A 26,530-nucleotide genomic window follows, 5' to 3' on the forward strand; every position below is an offset into this window, starting at 1 on the left:
GGGCAGTCCTGCTTCTTTTTACTGTACCATGTTTAATTCATGAAAGGGCTAAACAAAGTCTAAACAAATTTGCAATACAATTATATACTGTATGTCCAATTAGTAGCTGAAAATGACATAAGCACAGTCTCAAATTTAGTTTTTAAATAAATTGCAAGAGAAAATAAAACCACTTAAAATAACCTAGCACAGCTTTGTTATATTTTTTATGTTGACTCCCCATCTCCTTTATGGACATAGCAATACTGAGCTAATTGCCTTTCTAAAGTATTTTTGCCTGGTGAAAACATTCCTTCTAATTATTTTTATATGTCATTTTATAACAAATAAAAAGCATGCACCTTGGTTTATAAGTTCCATTACAGTGGTTAACTAAGCCTAGGGATCTTCAGTTATATGCACAAACTGGTCATTATTAATGGGTCATTTAAAGGGATAGTAAACACCAAAAATGTTATTGTTTAAAAAGATAGATAATTCCTTTTTTTACCATTCCCCAGTTTTGCATAAACAACACTGTTATAGAAATATGCTTTTTACCTCTGTGATTATCTTGTATCTAAGCTTCTGCTGACTGCCTTCTTATCTCAGATCTTTTGACAGACTTGCATTTCAGGCAATTAGTGCTGACTCTTAAATAACTTCACGTGCGTGAGCACAGTGTTCTCTATGTGAAACACATGAACTAACGCCCTCTAGCTGTAAAAAACTGTCAAATTCATTCAGATTTCAACTAAGAATAACAAGAGAACAAAGTAAATTTGATGATAAAAGTAAATTAAAAAGTTGTTTAAAATTACATGCCCTATCTGAAGCATGAAACTTTAATTTGGACTTTACTATCCCTTTAACAGAAGACTTATAAACATAGTTCATAAAACAGGTAATAGCTATTGATTTACTTATTCTTAGGTTTTGGTTGGCTGTTCAAGATTTAAAGAGACAACCCTTGCAGGAAGTTCCCAAAAGAGTTGAAGAAATATGGCAAGAGTTCTTGTCTCCTGGAGCACAAAGTGCCATCAATTTAGATTCCCACAGCTTTGAAAGGACAAGCCAAAACGTCAAAGATGCAGGGAGGTACACGTATGAAGATGCACAGGTTTGAGGCCTCCTTCATTCTCTTTATTATTGTGATATGAACACGTTGCTAAATGTCAGATATGTATTTGTTTGTTTGTTTTTCAAGCTAACCTCATCTTCTTTGTTTTAAAGGCTTTTATGGTTCTTTGATTTAAAATAAATTTTACATAGATATTTGACAACATATGCTTGTCAAAGCTGTCCATATCTCTTATAAAGTATCTGATTAATTAGTTCTTAGGACAGCCTTATGCTTATCCCAGGAATTCTTCAAGTCTCTCACAGTGTTTGTCTTTACCAACTAATAGATGTTTACTCCATACATCAATGACCCTTTCTGTGAAGAATCATTTCTTCTCTTGAACTTGCTATCCTTCAACTTGACCCCTTGCTCTGGTGTTGCCCTTTTTTGTAAAAATGTTTACAGCCTCAACTCTATTAAGCCCCTTAATATACTTGATAGTTTCTATCATATCAGCTCTTTCCCTTCTCTGAGATAGGTCAATTAGAAGAATAGTCATTACAAAAGAGATAAATTATTAAAGAACCTTTCATACAACAGATCAATCTTGTAGCCAGGTGGTTTAATCAATTTTATGTCCCTTTAAGTGTGTGTATATATATATATATATATATATATATATATATATATTGAAAAAGGAAAGCACCCAATATCTAAATTTCAAACTGATTAACATTGGAAAAGGTATAATATTTAGGTGCACCTTACCTCTGCTGTGTAATATTAGAAAACACTGGTAAGATCAGTTAAATCAGAACTAATGATTGTATAAAAAATTAAATTAATTATTTCTTAATATTTTATCTTCGAGGATATGTATAAAACAATATAATCCTTTATAGTCTCTACAAACACATATAAAATCTTTTATAGTTATGAAAAATGTTCAACATCTCTCATACTACATCTGTGCTACTTTCTTTCTGTTTATTACATTGAAAATCTTTGTTCAGTGGTTCACATTGATTGACAGATCTTACGTCCAACCAATGGGAAAGAAACTTGGGCATCTATTTATCAAGCCGTCAACCGCAAATACGCTGGAATTCCACAGCGTATTTGTGGCGAGCCTGATTCCCCTTAGTTATCAAACCCTACAGACCTGCAAAAGTAGAATTTTGTGACGTAACATACGATCCGCCGGACTCAGTCCGACACAGATCGATGCTTACGTCACTACAGATGTTCAGAATGCAAATTCGGCACAATCTGACTACTTTTGCTAGTTATCAAATGTCTACCAGGTACGCTCGGCAATATTCCGGCCCAGCGTACCTGGTTTTCAATCTGCCACCCTGGAGGCGGCGGATGCCATAGGAATCAATGGGAGTCTGAAAGCAGCGAAAGCTTATGTTCGCTGCTTCCCGATATTCCATTGATTTCTATAGTAATGTTTATACCTAACACCCTAACATGTACCCCGAGTCTAAACACCCCTAATCTGCCCCCCCTACACCGCCGCCACCTACATTATACTTATTAACCCCTAATCTGCCCCCCCACACCGCCGCCACCTACATTATACTTATTAAGCCCTAAACCGCCACTCCCTGAGCCCACTGCCACTCTAATAAACTTATTAACCCCTAAACCGCCACTCACAGACCCCGCCACAACTAAATATAGTGTTTAACTCCTAAACCGCCGCTCCCGGAGCCCACCGCCACCTACATTATACTTATTAACCCCTAATCTGCCCCCCTACACTGCCGCCACTATATTACATTCATTAACCCCTAACCCTAACACCCCCTAACTTAAATATAATTTAAATAAATCTAAATAAATATTCCTAGCATTAAATAAATTATTCCTATTTAAAACTAAATACTATACCTATAAAATAAACCCTAAGCTAGCTACAATATAACTAATAGTTACATTGTAGCTATCTTAGGGTTTGTTTTTATTTTACAGGCAAGTTTGTATTTATTTTAACTATGTACAATAGTTACTAAATAGTTATTAACTATTTAATAACTACCTAGTTAAACTAAATACAAAGTTACCAGTAAAATAAAGCCTAACCTAAGTTACAATTACACCTAACACTACACTATAATTAAATTAATTCCCTAAATTAACTACAATTAAATAAAATTAAATTATCTAAAGTACAAAAAAAACCCCACTAAATTACAGAAAATAATAAAATAATTACAAGATTTTTAAACTAATTACACCTAATCTAATCCCCTAACAAAATAAAAAAGCCCCCCAAAATAAAAAAGCCCTACCCTACACTAAATTACAAATAGCCCTTAAAAGGGCCTTTTGCGGGGCATTGCCCCAAAGTAATCAGCTCTTTTACCTTTAAAAAAAAATTACAACCCCCCCCCCAACATTAAAACCCACTACCCACCCAACCAACCCTACTCTAAAACCCACCCAATCCGCCCTTAAAAAAACCTAACACTAACCCCTTGAAGATCACCCTACCTTAAGACGTCTTCACCCAACCGGGCCGAAGTCCTCAACGAAGCCGGGTGAAGTGGTCCTCCAGACTGGCAGAAGTCTTCATCCAAGCCGGGCAGAAGAGGTCCTCCAGATAGGCAGAAGTCTTCATCCAGACGGCATCTTCTATCTTCATCCATCCAGCGCGGAGCGGGTCCATATTCAAGACATCCGACACGGAGCATCCTCTTCATCCGGAGTCTTCTTCAACAATGACGAGTCCTTTAAGTGACGTCATCCAAGATGGCGTCCCTTCAATTCACTTAAAGGACTCGTCATTGTTGAAGAAGACTCCGGATGAAGAGGATGCTCCGCGTCGGATGTCTTGAAGATAGACCCGCTCCGCGCCGGATGGATGAAGATAGAAGATACCGTCTGGATGAAGACTTCTGGGTTTTAGAGTAGGGTTGGGTGGGTGGTGGGTTTTAATGTTAGGGGGGGGTTTGTAATTTTTTTTACAGGTAAAAGAGCTGATCACTTTGGGGCAATGCCCCGCAAAAGGCTCTTTTAAGGGCTATTTGTAATTTAATGTAGGGTAGGGCTTTTTTTATTTTGGGGGGGGATTTTTTATTTTGTTAGGGGGATTAGATTAGGTGTAATTAGTTTAAAAATCTTGTAATTATTTTATTATTTTCTATTTTTATTTAATTGTATTTAATTGTAGTTAATTTAGGGAATTAATTTAATTATAGTGTAGTGTTAGGTGTAATTGTAACTTAGGTTAGTTTTTATTTTACAGGTAACTTTGTATTTATTTTAACTAGATAGTTATTAAATAGTTAATAACTATTTAGTAACTATTGTACATAGTTAAAATAAATACAAACTTGCCTGTAAAATAAAAATAAACCCTAAAATAGCTACAATGTAACTATTAGTTATATTGTAGCTAGCTTAGGGTTTATTTTATAGGTAAGTATTTAGTTTTAAATAGGAATAATTTATTTAATGCTAGGAATATTTATTTAGATTTATTGAAATTATATTTGTTAGGGGGGTTAGGGTTAGACTTAGGTTTAGGGGTTAATAAATTTAATATAGTGGCGGCAGTGTGGGGGGGGCAGATTAGGGGTTAATAAATTTAATATAGTGGCGGCAGAGTAGGGGGGCAGATTAGGGGTTAATAAATTTAATATAGTGGTGGCGGTGTAGGGGGGCAGATTAGGGGTTAATAAATTTAATATAGTGGCTGCGGTGTAGGGGGTGCAGATTTGGGGTTGACTTAGGTTTAGGGGTTAATAAATTTAATATAGTGGCGGCAGTGTAAGGGGGGGCAGATTAGGGGTTAATAAATTTAATATAGTGGCGGCGGAGTAGGGGGGCAGATTTGGGGTTAATAAATTTAATATAGTGGTGGTGGTGTAGGGGGGCAGATTAGGGGTTAATAAATTTAATATAGTGGCTGCAGTGTAGGGGGGGCAGATTAGGGGTTAATAAATTTAATATAGTGGCGGCGGTGTAGGGGGGCAGATTAGGGGTTAATAAATTTAATATAGTGGCGGCGTTGTAGGGGGCGGCAGATTAGGGGTTAATAAATATAATGTAGGTGGCGGCAGTGTAGGGGGGGCAGATTAGGGGTTAATAAGTATAATGTAGGTGGCGGTGGGCTCCGGGAGCGGCAGTTTAGGGGTTAAACACTTTATTTAGTTGCGGCGGTGTCCATGAGCGGCAGTTTAGGGGTTAATAAATTTATTAGAGTTGCAGTGGGCTCCAGGAGCGATGGTATAGGGGGTAAAACATTTAGTATAGTGTGGGTGTTTAGTGACAGGGTACCAATAAAGCTGGGAAAAAGCCGAAGAGCAGCGAGATTGATGACTGTTAGTTAACAACAGTCCGCTGCTCATCGCCCGTACTTGGTGCACTGCTTTTTGACAGCTTTTTTGATAATTTTGGAGAACGTATTCAGGTCCGCGGCAGCGATGTTAAGCGATCTTATTGGTGTCGTCGAATGTAGTTAAGTTGACAGGTTGATAAATAGATGCCTTGATGTTTTCAGCGTAAGTTGATATGATCGTTACACTCTGATCAGGGCTTTCTATTGATATACATATGTATATCAAACTAAAAAACAAAACTGGAAAAACTATATAATTTTTCACTGATCACAGGTTACAATGGAACATTTCTTAAAGGGAACCTGAACCCAATTTTTTTCTTTTATGATTCAGATAGAGCATGCAATTTTAAGTAACATTTTAATTTACTCCTATTATCAATTTTTTTTTCATTCTCTTGCTATCTTTATTTTAAAAGCAAGAATGTAAGTTTAGAAGCCGACCAATTTTTGGTTCACAACCTGGGTTGTGCTTGCTGATTGGTCGCTAAATGCACCCACCAATAAACAAGTGCTGTCCAGGGTGTCTGAGCCAAAAATTGTCTAGCTCCTTAGCTTAGATGCCTTCTTTTTTAAATAAATATAGCAAGAGAACGAAAAAAAAAATGATAATAGGAGTAAATTAGAAAGTTGCTTAAAATTGCATGCTCTATCTGAATCATGAAAGAAATTTGTATTTAGTAGCCTTTTAAGTAAACGAAACAACTAAGCAGTCATGTATATAGTCATAAAAAAGCAAAAAGATTCAGTCTTTGATTTGTACATTTTAACAATATTAAGTAAATATCAAATCCGAACGTTCACAACTCTTTCACAAAAAGACAAAATTGATTGACATTACTATATCCCAATCGTATTCTGTAAAACCTTTAATTAGCCAATCCATAAATGTTACATAGTTTCTATATTATTATCTAATCTTCTCTAACATAATCCTTAAAGTGCCTAAACGTAACATCAATTAATGTATTACTCCTCCTTAACACATCTTACATCTATCTGATTATCGGTTATCAAAAAATATAATATGTCAAATGTTTTCATTGTTAATCTATGTGAAATTATAATAGGTCACACTAGTATTAAACATGGTGAATTTCTTTATACAAAAATAAAGAATTGAAATCGAAGAACAAAATCGTGCTCTATATTTTTTAAGTAACACTACTCCAGAATACAACATTGCTGTGTCCAGCTGGCTCGTAGGATGTATCAATATCTAGTAGGGCGTAACTATTTTTAAACCACAAGTGGTATTTTAAAGAGATCAAGTTCTTGTAAATGTAGTATCATGCAATTTCAATGAACCATTTTTGTATTATTATTATTGTTATTATTAGTATTATACTTTATTTATAAAGCACCAACATATTCTACTGTCCATGGGTACAATTTGTTTAAATAAAACAATGATATAAAACTTGAAAGAGACAAGACAAAATTTGACAAACACATACAGGAATTATGGGTCCTATTCCCTTGGGAATTTACAATCTAGATGGGTAGGAGGGTGAGAAACAGGAGGTGAGAACTGCAAGGGTGAGAATGATGTTAAGAGTTAGATGAGGGCAATTATTAGGTAAGTGGAATTCATTTGTTACTGAGTAGGGTGGTAGGCTTCCCAGAACAAAAATGTATTAAAAGGAGGCAGATTATGGGAAAGTCTGACAGCACGAGGGAGATTTTCCAGAGGGTAGATACCGCACGAGAGATGTTCTGCAGTCTAGCGTGGGAAGTGTTGATAATCAGAGATGCAAGGAGCAGTTCGTTGTTGGATCCTAGAGGGCGGGCTGGAGAATTGTATAAACAAGTCTATCACTAGCAATCAGGCTTGGAATATATAACATGTGGAACACCTGATTTATTAATAATCTTATATAGCTCTAAATACTGTCCCAGTCTCACTGTGTAACCTGAAAGCAGTCAGAATACATTTGGACTGAATTTTGTGAGGTTTATTCAAAGATAAAACAGAAGCAGTAAAAATATAACTCAGCTTAATCTGTCCGCACAATATATCACCTGGTTAGAGGATGAGTAATAATATCTTTAAGGAGATTGGTCCAATCATATCAACAGTGCATGTAGCACAAAACATGCTGCACGATAATTAACCTGCCTCTTCTTTCTTGAAATACATTTTAAGAGCAAACAATCTACTGATAACACTTAAAGGGACTTTGTACTGAAAAACGTTCTATCATTCATATAAAATAGCAGCATTTCCACATGAGCACAAACAGGAAGTGCCTAGCAGCCACTCAACATTAGAGGGAAGTACCTATTAGCCAATGACTATTAACAAGTAGTACACAGCTAATACTGATGTAATAATGTAAGTTAAACAGCATTTATATTACATAATAATACTACAAGCTTACACACATAGCGGTTTAAAGGGATATAAAAGTGCAAAAACAAAATGCTCTTATATGATAGAGCATTTGTCTTGCACTATTGCATATATGATTGTCTGTTTAACCCCTACAAAGTGATTAAACACAAAATTAAATTCAGCTACAATGCACCACTGGGAGCTAGCTGAAAACATCTGGTGAGTCAATGACAAGAGACAAATGTATGTAGCCCCCAATAACCAGCTAGCACCCAGTAGTGTATATATTCATCTCCTTTTTCAACATAGGGTACCAATACAATTTTATTTTTTAAAGTGAATTTAAAAGTGTCTTAAAATGACATGCTCTATCTGAATCATGCAAGTTTACTTTTGGCTTTCCTTTCCCTTTAATACAGCCAATCAGAGATTGCACTTCAGGATAAACTACTGATATGCTAAAGATATGTTAGTCAAAAGTTTGTCTCCTTTCATTAAAGGGACAGAAGGGTAACAACTGAAATATGCATGAATGCATTAAAATTACGCACAAATACTGTGAGTGCCAGGTGTACCAGCATTCAAACAACACCTTAGAGAGTCAGCAGTGTATGACACAAATTAACGGCTAGATTATGAGTCTTGGGTTAGGCTTAAAAAGCAGCGTTGGCCGGTCCCAACGCTGCTTTTTAACGCCTGCTGGTATTACGTCAATTGCGTATCCTATTTTTTCAATGGGACTTGCATAGTGCCGGTATTACGAGTCTGACAAAAAGTGAGCGGTAGACTCTCTCCTGTCAAGACTGGTACCGCATTTAAAAGTCAGTAGTTAAGAGTTTTATGGTACAACGCTGTAGCATAAAACTCTTAACTAAAGTGCTAAAAAGTACACTAACACCCATAAACTACCTATTAACCCCTAAACTGTGCCCCCCCCCCCCACATCGCAAACACTTAAAAAAAAATTGAACCGCTAATCTGCCGAACCGGACATCGCCGCAACTATAATAAATATATTAACCCCTAAACTGCCGCACTCCCGCCTCGCAAACACTAGTTAAATTTTAGTAACCTCTAATCTGCCGTCCCTAACATCGCCGCCACTATATTAAAGTTATTAACCCCTAAGTCTAACCCTAACCACCCCCTAACTTAAATATAATTTAAATAAATATAAATAAAATAACTATCATTAACTAAATTATTCCTATTTAAAACTAAATACTTACCTATAAAATAAACCCTAAGCTACCTACAATATAACTAATAGTTACATTGTATCTAGCTTAGGGTTTGTTTTTATTTTACAGGCAAGTTTGTATTTATTTTAACTAGGTACAATAGTTATTAAAAATTAACTATTTAATAACTACCTAGCTAAAATTAATACAAAAGTACCTGTAAAATAAAACCTAACCTAAGTTATAATTACACCTAACACTACCACTATAATTAAATTAATTCCCTAAATTAAATAAAATTATCTAAAGTACCAAAAAAAAACCCACTAAATTACAGAAAATAATAAACAAATTACAAGATTTTTAAACTAATTACACCTAATTTAATCCCCCTAACAAAATAAAAAAGCCCCCCCCAAAATAAAAAAGCCCTACCCTACACTAAATTACAAATAGCCCTTAAAAGGGCCTTTTGCGGGGCATTGCCCCAAAGTAATCAGCTCTTTTACCTGTAAAAAAAAATACAAATCCCCCCCAACATTAAAACCCACCACCCACACAACCAACCCTACTCTAAAACCCACCCAATACCCCCTTAAAAAAAACTAACACTAACACCCTGAAGATCACCGGGAGACGTCTTCATCCAACCGGGCAGAAGTGGTCCTCCAGACGGGCAGAAGTCTTCATCCAAGCCGGCAGAAGTGGTCCTCCAGATGGGCAGAAGTCTTCATCCAAGCCGGGCAGAAGTGGTCCTCCAGACAGGCAGAAGTCTTCATCCAGACAGCATCTTCTATCTTCATCCATCTGGCGCAGAGCGGGTCCATCTCCAAGACATCCGACGCGGAGCATCCTCGTCATCCGGAGTCTTCTTATTAAATGACGGTACCTTTAAGTGACGTCATCCAAGATGGCGCCCCTTCAATTCCGATTGGCTGATAGAATTCTATCAGTCAATCGGAATTAAGGTAGAAAAATGCAATCAGCCAATAGGATTGAACTCGCATTCTATTGGCTGATTGGAACAGCCAATAGAATGCCAGCTCAATCCTATTCACTGATTGCATCAGCCAATAGGATTTTTTCTATCTTAATTCCTATTGGCTGATAGAATTCTATCAGCCAATTGAAATTGAAGGGACGCCATCTTGGATGCCGTCTGGATGAAGACTTCTGCCCGTCTGGAGGACCACTTCGCCCGGCTTGGATGAAGACTTCTGCCCGTCTGGAGGACCACTTCTGCCCGGTTGGATGAAGACGTCTCCTGGTGGGGTGATCTTCAGGGGGTTAGTGTTAGGTTTTTTTAAGGGGGGATTGGGTGGGTTTTAGAGTAGGATTGGTTGTGTGGGTGGGGGATTTTAATGTTGGGGGGGGATCTGTAATTTTTTTTACAGGTAAAAGAGCTGATTACTTTGGGGCAATGCCCCGCAAAAGGCCCTTTTAAGGGCTATTTGTAATTTAGTGTAGGGTAGGGCTTTTTTATTTTGGGGGGGCTTTTTATTTTGTTAGGGGGATTAGATTAGGTGTAATTAGTTTAAAAATCTTGTAATTTGTTTATTATTTTCTGTAATTTAATGGGGGGGGGTTGTACTTTAGATAATTTAATTTAGTGGTAGTGTTAGGTGTAATTGTAACTTAGGTTAGGTTTTATTTTACAGATACTTTTGTATTTATTTTAGCTAGGTAGTTATTAAATAGTTAATAACTATTTAATAACTAGTGTACCTAGTTAAAATAAATTCAAACTTGCCTGTAAAATAAAAATAAACCCTAAGATAGCTACAATGTAACTATTAGTTATATTGTGGCTAGCTTAGGGTTTATTTTACAGGTAAGTATTTAGTTTTAAATAGGAATAATTTAGTTAATGATAGCAATTTTATTTAGATTTATTTAAATTATATTTAAGTTAGGGGGTGTTAGGGTTAGACTTAGGTTTAGGGGTTAATAACTATAATATAGTGGCTGCGACGTTGGGGGCGGCAGATTAGGGGTTAATAAGTGTAGGTAGGTGGCGGCGACATTGGGGGCGGCAGATTAGAGGTTAATAAATATAATGTAGGTGTCGGCGATGTTGGGGTCAGCAGATTAAGGGTTCATAAGTATAATGTAGGTGGCGGCGGTGTCCGAAGCGTCAGATTAGGGGTTAATAATATAATGTAGGTGTCGGCGATGTCGGGTAGCAGATTAGGGGTTAATAAGTGTAAGATTAGGGGTGTTTAGACTCGGGGTTCATGTTAGGGTGTTAGGTGTAGACATAAATGTATTTTCCCCATAAGAATCAATGGGGCTGCGTTAGGAGCTTTACGCTGCTTTTTTGCAGGTGCTAGGTTTTTTTTCAGCCGGCTCTCCCCCATTGATCCCTATTGGGAAATCGTGCACGAGCACTTTCAGCCAGCTCACCGCTAACGTAAGCAGCGCTGGTATTGAGGTGAGATGTGGAGCAAAATTTTGCTCTACGTTCACTTTTTGGCAGTTAACGCCGGGTTTGTAAAAACCCGTAATACCAGCGCTGTCTGTAAGTGAGCGGTGAGCATAAACTGCTCGTTATTACCGCATAGCCTCTAACGCAAAACTCGTAATCTAGGTGTAAGTCTTTACTGATGCAATACACAGCACTGCCAGATCTCTGAGCAAGCATTGTTAATCCTAATCCTCTAGTCAGATGTAGCATATCAGCACTTCAATTTTGACCTTTCTGTCCCTTTAAACAAGATACAGTGGAGGAATTGAGTAATTTGAATCTTCACACCCCATATATCTGCAAACCTGTCCTTCTTATAAATCGTATAACTGTAAATAAAACTGCAAAATGTTAAGAATGCTTGGCAGATGTATATACTATAATCCTATAATATATTCCTCCCTCTCAGGAGCACATCTACAAGTTGATGAAGAGTGACAGTTATGCACGTTTCCTGCGTTCTAACGCCTACCAAGATTTGTTGCTCATGAAGAAGAAGGTACAGTTTGGAATAGACATGCTTGCAACTTCTGCACATTACTGATCCCGGCCTGCTGCTTGCTACTAGTGTGGAAATGAGAGTTGTGTTATTTGTCTGTACTCATCTTCTTTGCACGAGGACTAAACGTCATTTCCCTCCCAGCTGTTTCTCAAATCAGTTCTTTATATCATATGGCATACACAGTTCACAGTATTGACAAGGATCTGAAGATTTATGTTTGGTAACCATAGCTCAGGGTAATCAAATTAACGTTTCACATTCATGAAGAAATGACACTTGATGAGTGGTTTCTGGTGTCTATAAGGAAATAATCTTTTTGTGTCTATTCTTGAATACACTCTTCTTGATTTAATTCCTTTTTTCTGAGGTTGTCTACGTAGTATAATAGTATTATCAAGGTTGCCATTCAGCCAATATTGTACTTGTGTTTCTAAATAGTAACTGTATGGACCCAATGTTGAAATAATCCAAATACCAGTTTTGGAACAGTATTTTTTTAATCAATCTTTGATGTGTTCTCACTGGCTGTTCTTGCTTAGGCTTATAAAAGTTTAAGGGACATGAAACACAATTGTTTTTCTTTAATGATTCAGATAGAGAATACAATTTTAAAAATGTTTCCATTTTACTTCTATTATCAAATGTGCTTTATTCTCGTGTTATTCTTTGTTGAAGAGATATCTAAATAGATAGCGTGCAAATGTCTGGGGCACTACATGACAGGTGCTCTTGCTAATGTACAACATTGTTGCAAAACTACTGGTATATAGTGCTGTAGCAAGCTTGAGAAAGAGGCAGGAAGCATTGAAACGTTGCTCCAATAAAGGTGTTTATCTTCCTTGTTTTCACCATATCAGCACTGGACCTTGGAGGGGGGTCCCTGAAGGTTTTAGCACCTACTACCTGCATCAGTGCAGTCTTTGGATCTACTGGGGATGACCCTGGAGTGCGGAACCTAACTCTGACTTTATCTATATAGTGCTGTAGACACATGCACATTTCTGAACCTACCTTTCTGCTTTTCAACAAAGGATAACAAGACAACAGTACATTGGAAAGTTGTTTAACATTGTATATTCTATCTGAATCATGAAACCATTTTTTGGGGTTTTATGTCCCTTTAAATATTAAATGGCTGCAGGAACAGGAAGTGCTCAGAAGAGCAGGGACTGTTTGCTATGATCCTCAAAGGATGGCGCACAGAGCAGTTGGGAAAATGTTTTTGAGCTTGAGAGGGGCTCCTTACTCAGGATTATATGCAATATATAAATATGGTCAGTTTTTTTCTGACAAAGGCAGTCTGTAGCAAGACATACTTAGGAATACAATAATACGAATCTAGACTATAAAAACACTGATATTTAAGTATACACCTACTTCTTAAAGGGACAGGAAACCCCAACATTTTCTTTCATGATTTGGATAGAGCATACAATTTTAAACAACTTAAAAATTTACTTCCATTATCAAATTTGTTTCATTCTCTTCTTATCCTTTGCTGAAGGGACAAAATTGCACTACTGGCAACAAGATGAACACATCTAGTCAGCCAATCACAAAAGACAAATGTGTGCAGGTACCAATCAGCTGCTAGCTCCCACTAGTGTAGGATATGTGCGTATTATTTTTCAACAAGGGATACCAAGAGAACAAAGCACATTTGAAAATAGAAGTGAATTTAAAAGTGTCTTCAAATTACATGATCTATTGGAATCATGTAAGTTTATTTTTGACTTTCCTATCCCTTTAATTCTATTGAAGCACAGAGACTGACTATTCTGTTTTCATGTTGTGCTGACAAATTAAATTACATGTTTTATAAGCAATAGTCTCATATATTTATCTAGTAGAAATAGAAATTACATAAGTGCAGGTTTAAAAATAAATTATATATATATAATGAATTCCTAATTAACAATTTAAAACTATCAGGGTTACTAGTTCTTTCCTGTTTGTCACTATTCCTTGAAAGCCGTAACATTTTATACCTTCATAGAACATAATTGTATTTTTTTGTTTTTGTATTATAGATTTCTAGTCAATAGGTTAATATATTGTATTGCATTTGTTTGAAATACGTTAAATAGTATTGCACCTGGTTGCTTATTGTTTCTGACATGCATTTGTGTCTGTACATAAAATATGAGGCACTGACATTTCATTAGGGCCTTTGTGTTGTTTGTAAGACACAAATTTAACTGCAGAGATAAGAATGGCTTGAAAATAGAACAGAAGACTGTAACAGTAAATTAAGAACATATACATTAAAATTAATATATTTGAAAGCATTATATATATTATGTGTGATGCCTAAGTTGATATCTAAATATAGTAACTGTGACACAGTGAGTCTTAAGGCCTTATACAGGATTTGTGACAGGAACACAGTCCTGAGGCCTTATACAGGGATGGTGACACGGACACAGTCCTAAGGCCTTATACAGGGATTGTGACACGGACACAGTCTTGAGGCCTTATACAGGGATTGTGACAGGGACACAGTCCTGAGGCCTTATACAGGGATGGTGACACGGACACAGTCCTGAGGCCTTATACAGGGATTGTGACAGGAACACAGTCCTGAGGCCTTATACAGGGATTGTGACAGGAACACAGTCCTGAGGCCTTATACAGGGATGGTGACACGGACACAGTCCTGAGGCCTTATACAGGCATTGTGACACGGACACAGTCCTGAGGCCTTATACAGGGATTGTGACAGGAACACAGTCCTGAGGCCTTATACAGGGTTTGTTACACAAACACAGTACTGAGGCCTTATACAGGGTGTGTGACAGGGACACAGTACTGAGGCCTATACATGGTGTGTCCGTGTGTGACAGGGACACAGTACTGAGGCCTTATACAGGGTGTGTGACAGGGACACAGTACTGAGGCCTTATACAGGGTGTGTGACAGGGACACAGTACTGAGGCCTTATACAGGGTGTGTGACAGGAACACAGTACTGAGGCCTTATACAGGGTGTGTGACAGGAACACAGTACTGAGGCCTTATACAGGGTGTGTGACAGGAACACAGTCATGAGGCCTTATACAGGTATTGTGACAGGAACACAGTCCTGAGGCCTTATACAGGGATGGTGACACAGACACAGTCCTGAGGCCTTATACATAGGCTTACCATAATTTTTAAAGGTGAAACTGGGACCACCTGGTGCGGTGCCAGTGGGGGTGTGGTCAGGAGCGTGGTCAAGGGGGCGTGGCAATTACCGGTCCTTCTAAAGTAGTAGCTTTTATGTGTGTAATGTTTTGTGGATACTCTACCCTTCCTCAGTCAATCAAGTTAATCACACTGTGTAAATAGACCATAACACCACCCCCTAGTGAAAAAGGCACCATTACGTTGTCATGGCAAATAAATCATTAATCTAAATCTCAGATTCTAAATAATGCCAAACATCAAGCATAATTATCACTTTCATAATTATCAATTTCACAATTTAATATCTGCAGTGTAATATGTGTTTTATGTGTCTAATTAAGGAACAGAGCCAAATACTGATAAGGCATAAATACAACATTGAATGAAAGTAAAAAAGAAACACGTACCTGCTAAAGCTGTTTAAGAGGCTACTCTATACCATAATGCAGGAAGATTATAGCCAAAATGCTATCCTGCATGAAGTAAAGCAAGATTCAGGCCAAAAATCCTGCCTGTCTGTACTTCCTAGTCATACCCATATGATTCCCCTAAAGATGTATTACCGGCAATGACACCAAGGGTCGGGGGGAGAAGGTGTTAAATTCTTAGAAAAATAAACCAAATAGTACTACAAAATTAAAAAACCCTATGCTGCTCACTCAGTCTGTATTACTAAATGTGAACTTTGAAGGACACAAACGTTAGGTTAAGCAGGGCTGTATATAACAAAGTATCAGCATCCAACTATGCTGGAGAGCCACAGTCCAGTCATTTTGAATAATGTGTCTGGGTTTCAGGTGGGCTGAAACCCGGACACATGATTTGAAACCCAGAGGTGGCAATCCTACTGGGACAGAATGAACAACTGGGTGGGACACTGGGACAGCGCTTCCAAACCGGGACAATCCCAGTAAAAGTGGGACTTCTGGTAAGCCTACTTATACAGGGATTGTGACAGGAACACAGTCCTGAGGCCTTATACAGGGTTTGTTACACGAACACAGTACTGAGGCCTTATACAGGGTGTGTGACAGGGACACAGTACTGAGGCCTATACATGGTGTGTCCGTGTGTGACAGGGACACAGTACTGAGGCCTTATACAGGGTGTGTGACAGGGACACAGTACTGAGGCCTTATACAGGGTGTGTGACAGGGACACAGTACTGAGGCCTTATACAGGGTGTGTGACAGGAACACAGTACTGAGGCCTTATACAGGGTGTGTGACAGGAACACAGTACTGAGGCCTTATACAGGGTGTGTGACAGGAACACAGTCATGAGGCCTTATACAGGTATTGTGACAGGAACACAGTCCTGAGGCCTTATACAGGGATTGTGACACGGACACAGTACTGAGGCCTTATTCAGGGTGTGTGACAGGGACACAGTACTGAGGCCTTATGCAGGGTGTGTGACAGGGACACAGTACTGAGGCCTTATACAGGGTGTGTGACAGGGACACAGTACTGAGGCCTTATACAGGGTGTGTGACACGGACACAGTACTGAGGCCTTATACTATACAGGGTGTGTGACAGGAACACAGTATTGAGGCCTTATACAGGGTGTGTGACAGGAACACAGTACTGAGGCCTTATACAGGGTGTGTGACAGGGACACAATCTTGGGCCCTTATACAGGGTGTGTGACAGGGACACAATCTTGGGCCCTTATACAAGGTTTGCATATCACTCAGCATTTCTGGGAGGCTTTCTGGATTCTAGGAGGTTAATGAGCTTGTGGCTGTGGGGCTGTGTCAGGAGGGGCAGTGTCTGGGTGGATTGTGGCTGTATCTGGGTGAGTCATCGGCATGGCTCAAGTCATAGGCACTGAGAGGCTGCAGGAGGTTAGCAGAGCCAGACCTCCCTACCTGTGGCAATCTCACAGAATGGATGGGAGGTTATGATAGGGACACAGTTCCAAGGCCTTATATAGGGGATGTGACAGTGGCACAGTGCTGAGGCCTTATATAGGGGATGTGACAGTGACACAGTACTGAGGCCTTATATAGGGGATGTGACAGTGACACAGTACTGAGGCCTTATATAGGGGATGTGACAGTGACACAGTACCGAGGCCTTATATAGGGGATGTGACAGTGACACAGTACTGAGGCCTTATATAGGGGATGTGACAGTGACACAGTGCTGAGGCCTTATATAGGGGATGTGACAGTGACACAGTACTGAGGCCTTATATCGGGGATGTGACAGTGACACAGTACTGAGGCCTTATATAGGGGATGTGACAGTGACACAGTACCGAGGCCTTATATAGGAGATGTGACAGTGACACAGTACTGAGGCCTTATATAGGGGATGTGACAGTGACACAGTGCTGAGGTCTTATATAGGGGATGTGACAGTGACACAGTACTGAGGCCTTATATAGGGGATGTGACAGTGACACAGTACTGAGGCCTTATATAGGGGATGTGACAGTGACACAGTACTGAGGCCTTATATAGGGGATGTGACAGTGACACAGTACTGAGGCCTTATATAGGGGATGTGACAGTGACACAGTACTGAGGCCTTATATAGGGGATGTGACAGTGACACATAGAGTTGTTACCCAGATGGAATTTTACAATGCCTGTTATTTTTAAGGTTCCGGTTAATGTAGAAAATAAAGAATAAATATAGAAAAAAAGGGTTATGGTGAGACTTCTTCCAAGTGTGTTGGAATTTAATTATAAACAAATTATTGTTTCAAATCAGTCCTAGCAGCTTCAGTGTATAAGTATTTATGGCAAATGTATGCTAATGAGCATGCTTGGTATGTTTTTCTAGGGCATGTGACAGCGACACAGTTATCAGGCCTTATACAGGTGATGTGACAGTGACACAGTGCTCAGGCCTTATACAGGTGATGTGACAGTGACACAGTTATCAGGCCTTATACAGGTGATGTGACAGTGACACAGTTCTCAGGCCTTATACGGGGCATGTGACAGTGACACAGTTATCAGGCATTATACAGATGATGTGACAGTGACACAGTGTTCAGCCCTTATACGGGCATGTGACAGTGACACAGTTCTCAGGCCTTATACGGGGCATGTGACAGTGACACAGTATTGAGGCCTTATACAGGTGATGTGACAGTGACACAGTTATAAGGAATTATACAGGGCATGTGACAGTGACACAGTAATCAGACCTTATACAGGTGATGTGACAGTGACACAGTGGTAATGTGACAGTGACACATTTATCAGGCCTTATACAGGGCATGTAACAGTGACACAGTGATCAGACCTTATGCAGGCATGCGATAGTGACACAGTGATCAGACCTTATACAGGGCATGTGACAGTGACACAGTTATCAGACCTTATACAGGGCTTATGACAGTGACACAGTTATTAGACCTTATACAGGGCATGCGACAGTGACACAGTTATCAGGCCTTATACAGGTGATGTGACAGTGACACAGTGATCAGACCTTATACAGGTCATGTGACAGTGACATAGTTCTTAGGCCTTATACAGGTGATGTGACAGTGACACAGTGCTCAGGCATTATACAGGTGATGTGACAGTGACACAGTTATCAGGCCTTATACAGGTGATGTGACAGTGACACAATTATCAGGAATTATACAGGGCATGTGACAGTGACACAGTTATAAGGCCTTATACGGGGCATGTGACAGTGACACAGTTGTCAGGCATTATACAGATGATGTGACAGTGACACAGTGTTCAGCCCTTATACGGGCATGTGACAGTGACACAGTTCTCAGGCCTTATACAGGTGATGTGACAGTGACACAGTTCTCAGGCCTTATACGGGGCATGTGACAGTGACACAGTTGTCAGGCATTATACAGATGATGTGACAGTGACACAGTGTTCAGCCCTTATACGGGCATGTGACAGTGACACAGTTCTCAGGCCTTATACAGGTGATGTGACAGTGACACAGTTATCAGGCCTTATACGGGGCATGTGACAGGGACACAGTTATCAGGCATTATACAGATGATGTGACAGTGACACAGTTCTCAGGCCTTATACGGGGCATGTGACAGTGACACAGTATTGAGGCCTTATACAGGTGATGTGACAGTGACACAGTTATAAGGAATTATACAGGGCATGTGACAGTGACACAGTAATCAGACCTTATACAGGTGATGTGACTGACACAGTGGTAATGTGACAGTGACACATTTATCAGGCCTTATACAGGGCATGTAACAGTGACACAGTGATCAGACCTTATACAGGGCATGTGACAGTGACACAATTATCAGACCTTATACAGGGCTTGTGACAGTGACACAGTTATTAGACCTTATACAGGGCATGTGACAGTGACACAGTTATCAGGCCTTATACAGGTGATGTGACAGTGACACAGTGATCAGACCTTATACAGGGCATGTGACAGTGACACAGTTCTTAGGCCTTATACAGGTGATGTGACAGTGACACAGTTATCAGGCCTTATACAGGTGATGTGACAGTGACACAATTATCAGGAATTATACAGGGCATGTGGCAGTGACACAGTTATCAGGAATTATACAGGTGATGTGACAGTGACACAGTTATCAGGCCTTATACAGGGCATGTGACAGTGACACAGTTATCAGGAATTATACAGGTGATGTGACAGTGACACAGTTCTCAGGAATTATACAGGGCATGTGACAGTGACACAGTTATCAGGAATTATACAGGTGATGTGACAGTGACACAGTTCTCAGGCCTTATACAGGGCATGTGACAGTGACACAGTTATCAGGAATTATACAGGTGATGTGACAGTAACACAGTTCTCAGGCCTTATACAGGGCATGTGACAGTGACATAGTATTGAGGCCTTATACAGGTGATGTGACAGTGACACAGTATTGATGCCTTATACAGGTGATGTGACAGTGACACAGTTATCAGGAATTATACAGGCCATGTGACAGTGACACAGTGATCAGACCTTATACAGGTGATGTGACAGTGACACAGTGGTGATGTGACAGTAACACATTTATCAGGCCTTATACAGGGCATGTAACAGTGACACAGTGATCAGACCTTATACAGGGCATGTGACAGTGACACAGTGATCAGACCTTATGCAGGGCATGTGACAGTGACACAGTTATCAGACCTTATACAGGCATGTGACAGTGACACAGTGATCAGACCTTATACAGGGCATGTGACAGTGACAAAGTTATCAGGCCTTATACAGGGCATGTGACAGTGACAGAGTGATCAGACCTTATACAGGGCATGTGACAGTGACACAGTTCTTAAGCCTTATACAGGTGATGTGACAGTGACACAGTATTGAGGCCTTATACAGGTGATGTGACAGTGACATAGTGTTCAGGAATTATACAGGTGTTGTGACAGTGAAACAGTTATCAGGCCTTATACAGGGCATGTGACAGTGACACAGTTATCAGGCCTTATACAGGTGATGTGACAGTGACTCAGTTATCAGGAATTATACAGGGCATGTGACAGTGACACAGTTATCAGGCATTATACAGGTGATGTGACAGGGACACAGTGATCAGGCCTTATACAGGGCATGTGACAGTGACACAGTTATCAGGCCTTATACAGGTGATGTGACAGTGACACAGTACTCAGGAATTATACAGGTGATGTGACAGTGACTCAGTTCTCATGAATTATACAGGGCATTTGACAGTGACACAGTTATCATGAATTATACATGGCATGTGACAGTGAAACAGTTATCAGGAATTATACAGGTGATGTGACAGTGACACAGTTCTCAGGAATTATACAGGTGATGTGACAGTGACACAGTATTGATGCCTTATACAGGTGATGTGACAGTGACACAGTGTTCAGGCCTTATACAGGTGATGTGACAGTGACACAGTTATCAGGCCTTATACAGGCCATGTGACAGTGACACAGGTCTCAGGAATTATACAGGTGATGTGACAGTGACACAGTTATCAGGCCTTATACAGGTGATGTGACAGTGACACAGTTATCAGGAATTATACAGGGCATGTGACAGTGACTCAGTTCTCAGGAATTATACAGGGCATGTGACAGTGACACAGTTATCAGGCCTTATACAGGGCATGTGACAGTGACACAGTTATTAGACCTTATACAGGTAATGTGACAGTGACAGTTATCAGGCCTTAAACAGGGCATGTGACAGTGACACAGTTCTTAGGCCTTATACAGGTGATGTGACAGTGACACAGTGCTCAGGCATTAGGCATTATACAGGTGATGTGAGAGTGACACAGTTATCAGGCCTTATACAGGGCATGTGACAGTGACACAGTTATCAGGCCTTAAACAGGGGATGTAACAGTGACACAGTTATCAGGCCTTATACAGGTGATGTGACAGTCACAGTTATCAGGCCTTAAACAGGGCATGTGACAGTGACACAGTGCTCAGGCATTATACAGGTGATGTGACAGTGACACAGTTATCAGGCCTTATACAGGTGATGTGACAGTGATACAGTGATCAGGCCTTATACAGGGCATGTGACAGTGACACAGTTATCAGGCCTTATACAGGTGATGTGACAGTGACATAGTTATCAGGCCTTATACAGGTGATTTGACAGTGACACAGTGATCAGGCCTTATACAGGGCATGTGACAGTGACACAGTTATCAGGCCTTATACAGGTGATGTGACAGTGACATAGTTATCAGGCCTTATACAGGGCATGTGACAGTGACACAGTTATCAGGCCTTATACAGGTGATGTGACAGTGACACAGTTATCAGGCCTTATACAGGTGATGTGACAGTGACACAGTTATCAGGCCTTATACAGGTGATGTGACAGTGACACAGTTATCAGGCCTTATACAGGGCATGTGACAGTGACACAGTTATCAGGCCTTAAACAGGTGATGTGACAGTGACACAGTTATCAGGCCTTATACAGGTGATGTGACAGTGACACAGTTATCAGGCCTTTTACAGGTGATGTGACAGTGACATAGTTATCAGGCCTTATACAGGGCATGTGACAGTGACACAGTTATCAGGCCTTAAACAGGTGATGTGACAGTGACACAGTTATCAGGCCTTATACAGGTGATGTGACAGTGACACAGTTATCAGCCTTATACAGGTGATGTGATAGTGACACAGTTATCAGGCCTTATACAGGTGATGGGACAGTGACACAGTTATCAGACCTTATACAGGTGATGGGACAGTGACACAGTTATCAGACCTTATACAGGGCATGCGACAGTGAAACAGTATTGAGGCCTTATACAGGTAATTTGACAGTAAAACAGTGCTCAGGCCTTATACATGTGATGGGACAGTGACACAGTTATCAGGCCTTATACAGGTGACATAACAGTGACACAGTTATCAGTCCTTATACAGGTGATGTGACAGTGACACAGTGCTCAGGCATTATACATGTGATGTTACAGGGACACATTATTGAGGCCTTATACATGTGATGTGACAGTGACACTGTATTGAGGCCTTATACAGGGCATGTGACAGTGACACAGTTATCAGCCCTTATACAGGTGATGTGACAGTGACACAGTTATCAGGCCTTATACAGGGCATGTGACAGTGACACAGTACTCAGGAATTATACAGGTGATGTGACAGTGACTCAGTTCTCATGAATTATACAGGGCATTTGACAGTGACACAGTTATCATGAATTATACATGGCATGTGACAGTGAAACAGTTATCAGGAATTATACAGGTGATGTGACAGTGACACAGTTCTCAGGAATTATACAGGTGATGTGACAGTGACACAGTATTGATGCCTTATACAGGTGATGTGACAGTGACACAGTGTTCAGGCCTTATACAGGTGATGTGACAGTGACACAGTTATCAGGCCTTATACAGGCCATGTGACAGTGACACAGGTCTCAGGAATTATACAGGTGATGTGACAGTGACACAGTTATCAGGCCTTATACAGGTGATGTGACAGTGACACAGTTATCAGGAATTATACAGGGCATGTGACAGTGACTCAGTTCTCAGGAATTATACAGGGCATGTGACAGTGACACAGTTATCAGGCCTTATACAGGGCATGTGACAGTGACACAGTTATTAGACCTTATACAGGTAATGTGACAGTGACAGTTATCAGGCCTTAAACAGGGCATGTGACAGTGACACAGTTCTTAGGCCTTATACAGGTGATGTGACAGTGACACAGTGCTCAGGCATTAGGCATTATACAGGTGATGTGAGAGTGACACAGTTATCAGGCCTTATACAGGGCATGTGACAGTGACACAGTTATCAGGCCTTAAACAGGGGATGTAACAGTGACACAGTTATCAGGCCTTATACAGGTGATGTGACAGTCACAGTTATCAGGCCTTAAACAGGGCATGTGACAGTGACACAGTGCTCAGGCATTATACAGGTGATGTGACAGTGACACAGTTATCAGGCCTTATACAGGTGATGTGACAGTGATACAGTGATCAGGCCTTATACAGGGCATGTGACAGTGACACAGTTATCAGGCCTTATACAGGTGATGTGACAGTGACATAGTTATCAGGCCTTATACAGGTGATTTGACAGTGACACAGTGATCAGGCCTTATACAGGGCATGTGACAGTGACACAGTTATCAGGCCTTATACAGGTGATGTGACAGTGACATAGTTATCAGGCCTTATACAGGGCATGTGACAGTGACACAGTTATCAGGCCTTATACAGGTGATGTGACAGTGACACAGTTATCAGGCCTTATACAGGTGATGTGACAGTGACACAGTTATCAGGCCTTATACAGGTGATGTGACAGTGACATAGTTATCAGGCCTTATACAGGGCATGTGACAGTGACACAGTTATCAGGCCTTAAACAGGTGATGTGACAGTGACACAGTTATCAGGCCTTATACAGGTGATGTGACAGTGACACAGTTATCAGGCCTTTTACAGGTGATGTGACAGTGACATAGTTATCAGGCCTTATACAGGGCATGTGACAGTGACACAGTTATCAGGCCTTAAACAGGTGATGTGACAGTGACACAGTTATCAGGCCTTATACAGGTGATGTGACAGTGACACAGTTATCAGCCTTATACAGGTGATGTGATAGTGACACAGTTATCAGGCCTTATACAGGTGATGGGACAGTGACACAGTTATCAGACCTTATACAGGTGATGGGACAGTGACACAGTTATCAGACCTTATACAGGGCATGCGACAGTGAAACAGTATTGAGGCCTTATACAGGTAATTTGACAGTAAAACAGTGCTCAGGCCTTATACATGTGATGGGACAGTGACACAGTTATCAGGCCTTATACAGGTGACATAACAGTGACACAGTTATCAGTCCTTATACAGGTGATGTGACAGTGACACAGTGCTCAGGCATTATACATGTGATGTTACAGGGACACATTATTGAGGCCTTATACATGTGATGTGACAGTGACACTGTATTGAGGCCTTATACAGGGCATGTGACAGTGACACAGTTATCAGCCCTTATACAGGTGATGTGACAGTGACACAGTTATCAGGCCTTATACAGGGCATGTGACAGTGACACAGTTATCAGACCTTATACAGGGCATGTGACAGTGACACAGTTATCAGTCCTTATACAGGTGATGTGACAGTGACACAGTGCTCAGGCATTATACATGTGATGTTACAGGGACACATTATTGAGGCCTTATACATGTGATGTGACAGTGACACTGTATTGAGGCCTTATACAGGGCATGTGACAGTGACACAGTTATCAGCCCTTATACAGGTGATGTGACAGTGACACAGTTATCAGGCCTTATACAGGGCATGTGACAGTGACACAGTTATCAGACCTTATACAGGGCATGTGACAGTGACACAGTTATCAGCCCTTATACAGGTGATATGACAGTGACACAGTTATCAGGCCTTATACAGATGATGTGACAGTGATACAGTTATGAGGCCTTATACAGGGCATGTGGCAGTGACACAGTTATCAGACCTTATACAGGGCATGTGACAGTGACACAGTATTGAGGCTTTATACAGGTAATGTGACAGTAAAACAGAGCTGAGGCCTTATACAGGTGATGGGACAGTGACACAGTTATCAGGCCTTATACAGGTGATGTGACAGTGACACAGTTATCAGGCTTTATACAGGTGATGTGACAGTGACACATTTATCAGGCCTTATACAGATGATGTGACAGTGACACAGTTATCAGCCTTATACAGGTGATGTGAGAGTGACACAGTTATCAGGCCTTATACAGATGATGTGACAGTGACACAGTTATCAGCCTTATACAGGTGATGTGACAGTGACACAGTGATCAGACCTTATACAGGGCATGTGACAGTGACAAAGTTATCAGGCCTTATACAGGGCATGTGACAGTGACAGAGTGATCAGACCTTATACAGGGCATGTGACAGTGACACAGTTCTTAAGCCTTATACAGGTGATGTGACAGTGACACAGTATTGAGGCCTTATACAGGTGATGTGACAGTGACATAGTGTTCAGGAATTATACAGGTGTTGTGACAGTGACACAGTTATCAGGCCTTATACAGGGCATGTGACAGTGACACAGATATCAGGCCTTATACAGGTGATGTGACAGTGACACAGTTATCAGGAATTATACAGAGCATGTGACAGTGACACAGTTATCAGGCATTATACAGGTGATGTGACAGTGACACAGTGATCAGGCCTTATACAGGGCATGTGACAGTGACACAGTTATCAGGCCTTATACGGTGTGATGTGACAGTGACACAGTACTCAGGAATTATACAGGTGATGTGACAGTGACTCAGTTCTCATGAATTATACAGGGCATTTGACAGTGACACAGTTATCATGAATTATACATGGCATGTGACAGTGAAACAGTTATCAGGAATTATACAGGTGATGTGACAGTGACACAGTTCTCAGGAATTATACAGGTGATGTGACAGTGACACAGTATTGAGGCCTTATACAGGTGATGTGACAGTGACACAGTGTTCAGGCCTTATACAGGTGATGTGACAGTGACACAGTTATCAGGCCTTATACAGGCCATGTGACAGTGACACAGGTCTCAGGAATTATACAGGTGATGTGACAGTGACACAGTTATCAGGCCTTATACAGGTGATGTGACAGTGACACAGTTATCAGGAATTATACAGGGCATGTGACAGTGACTCAGTTCTCAGGAATTATACAGGGCATGTGACAGTGACACAGTTATCAGGCCTTATACAGGGCATGTGACAGTGACACAGTTATTAGACCTTATACAGGGCATGTGACAGTGACACAGTTATTAGACCTTATACAGGTAATGTGACAGTCACAGTTATCAGGCCTTAAACAGGGCATGTGACAGTGACACAGTGCTCAGGCATTATACAGGTGATGTGACAGTGACACAGTTATCAGGCCTTATACAGGGCATGTGACAGTGACACAGTTATCAGGCCTTATACAGGACATGTGACAGTG

General features: G+C 40.4%; 1 protein-coding gene across 1 annotated transcript in view; it reads left to right on the top strand.

Moving 5' to 3' along the window:
• Nucleotides 1-26,530, top strand: part of RGS6 (regulator of G protein signaling 6) — an 848,561-nt gene that overhangs the window by 779,583 nt on the left and 42,448 nt on the right. Inside the window, exons 15-16 of the mRNA XM_053697770.1 lie at nucleotides 913-1,099; nucleotides 11,780-11,869. Of these exons, the coding sequence (XP_053553745.1) occupies nucleotides 913-1,099; nucleotides 11,780-11,869 (277 nt within the window). The remainder of the gene's footprint in view (nucleotides 1-912; nucleotides 1,100-11,779; nucleotides 11,870-26,530) is intronic.

This window comes from Bombina bombina, chromosome 1 (assembly GCF_027579735.1).
Source record: "Bombina bombina isolate aBomBom1 chromosome 1, aBomBom1.pri, whole genome shotgun sequence".
Taxonomy (NCBI): Eukaryota; Metazoa; Chordata; class Amphibia; order Anura; family Bombinatoridae; genus Bombina; species Bombina bombina.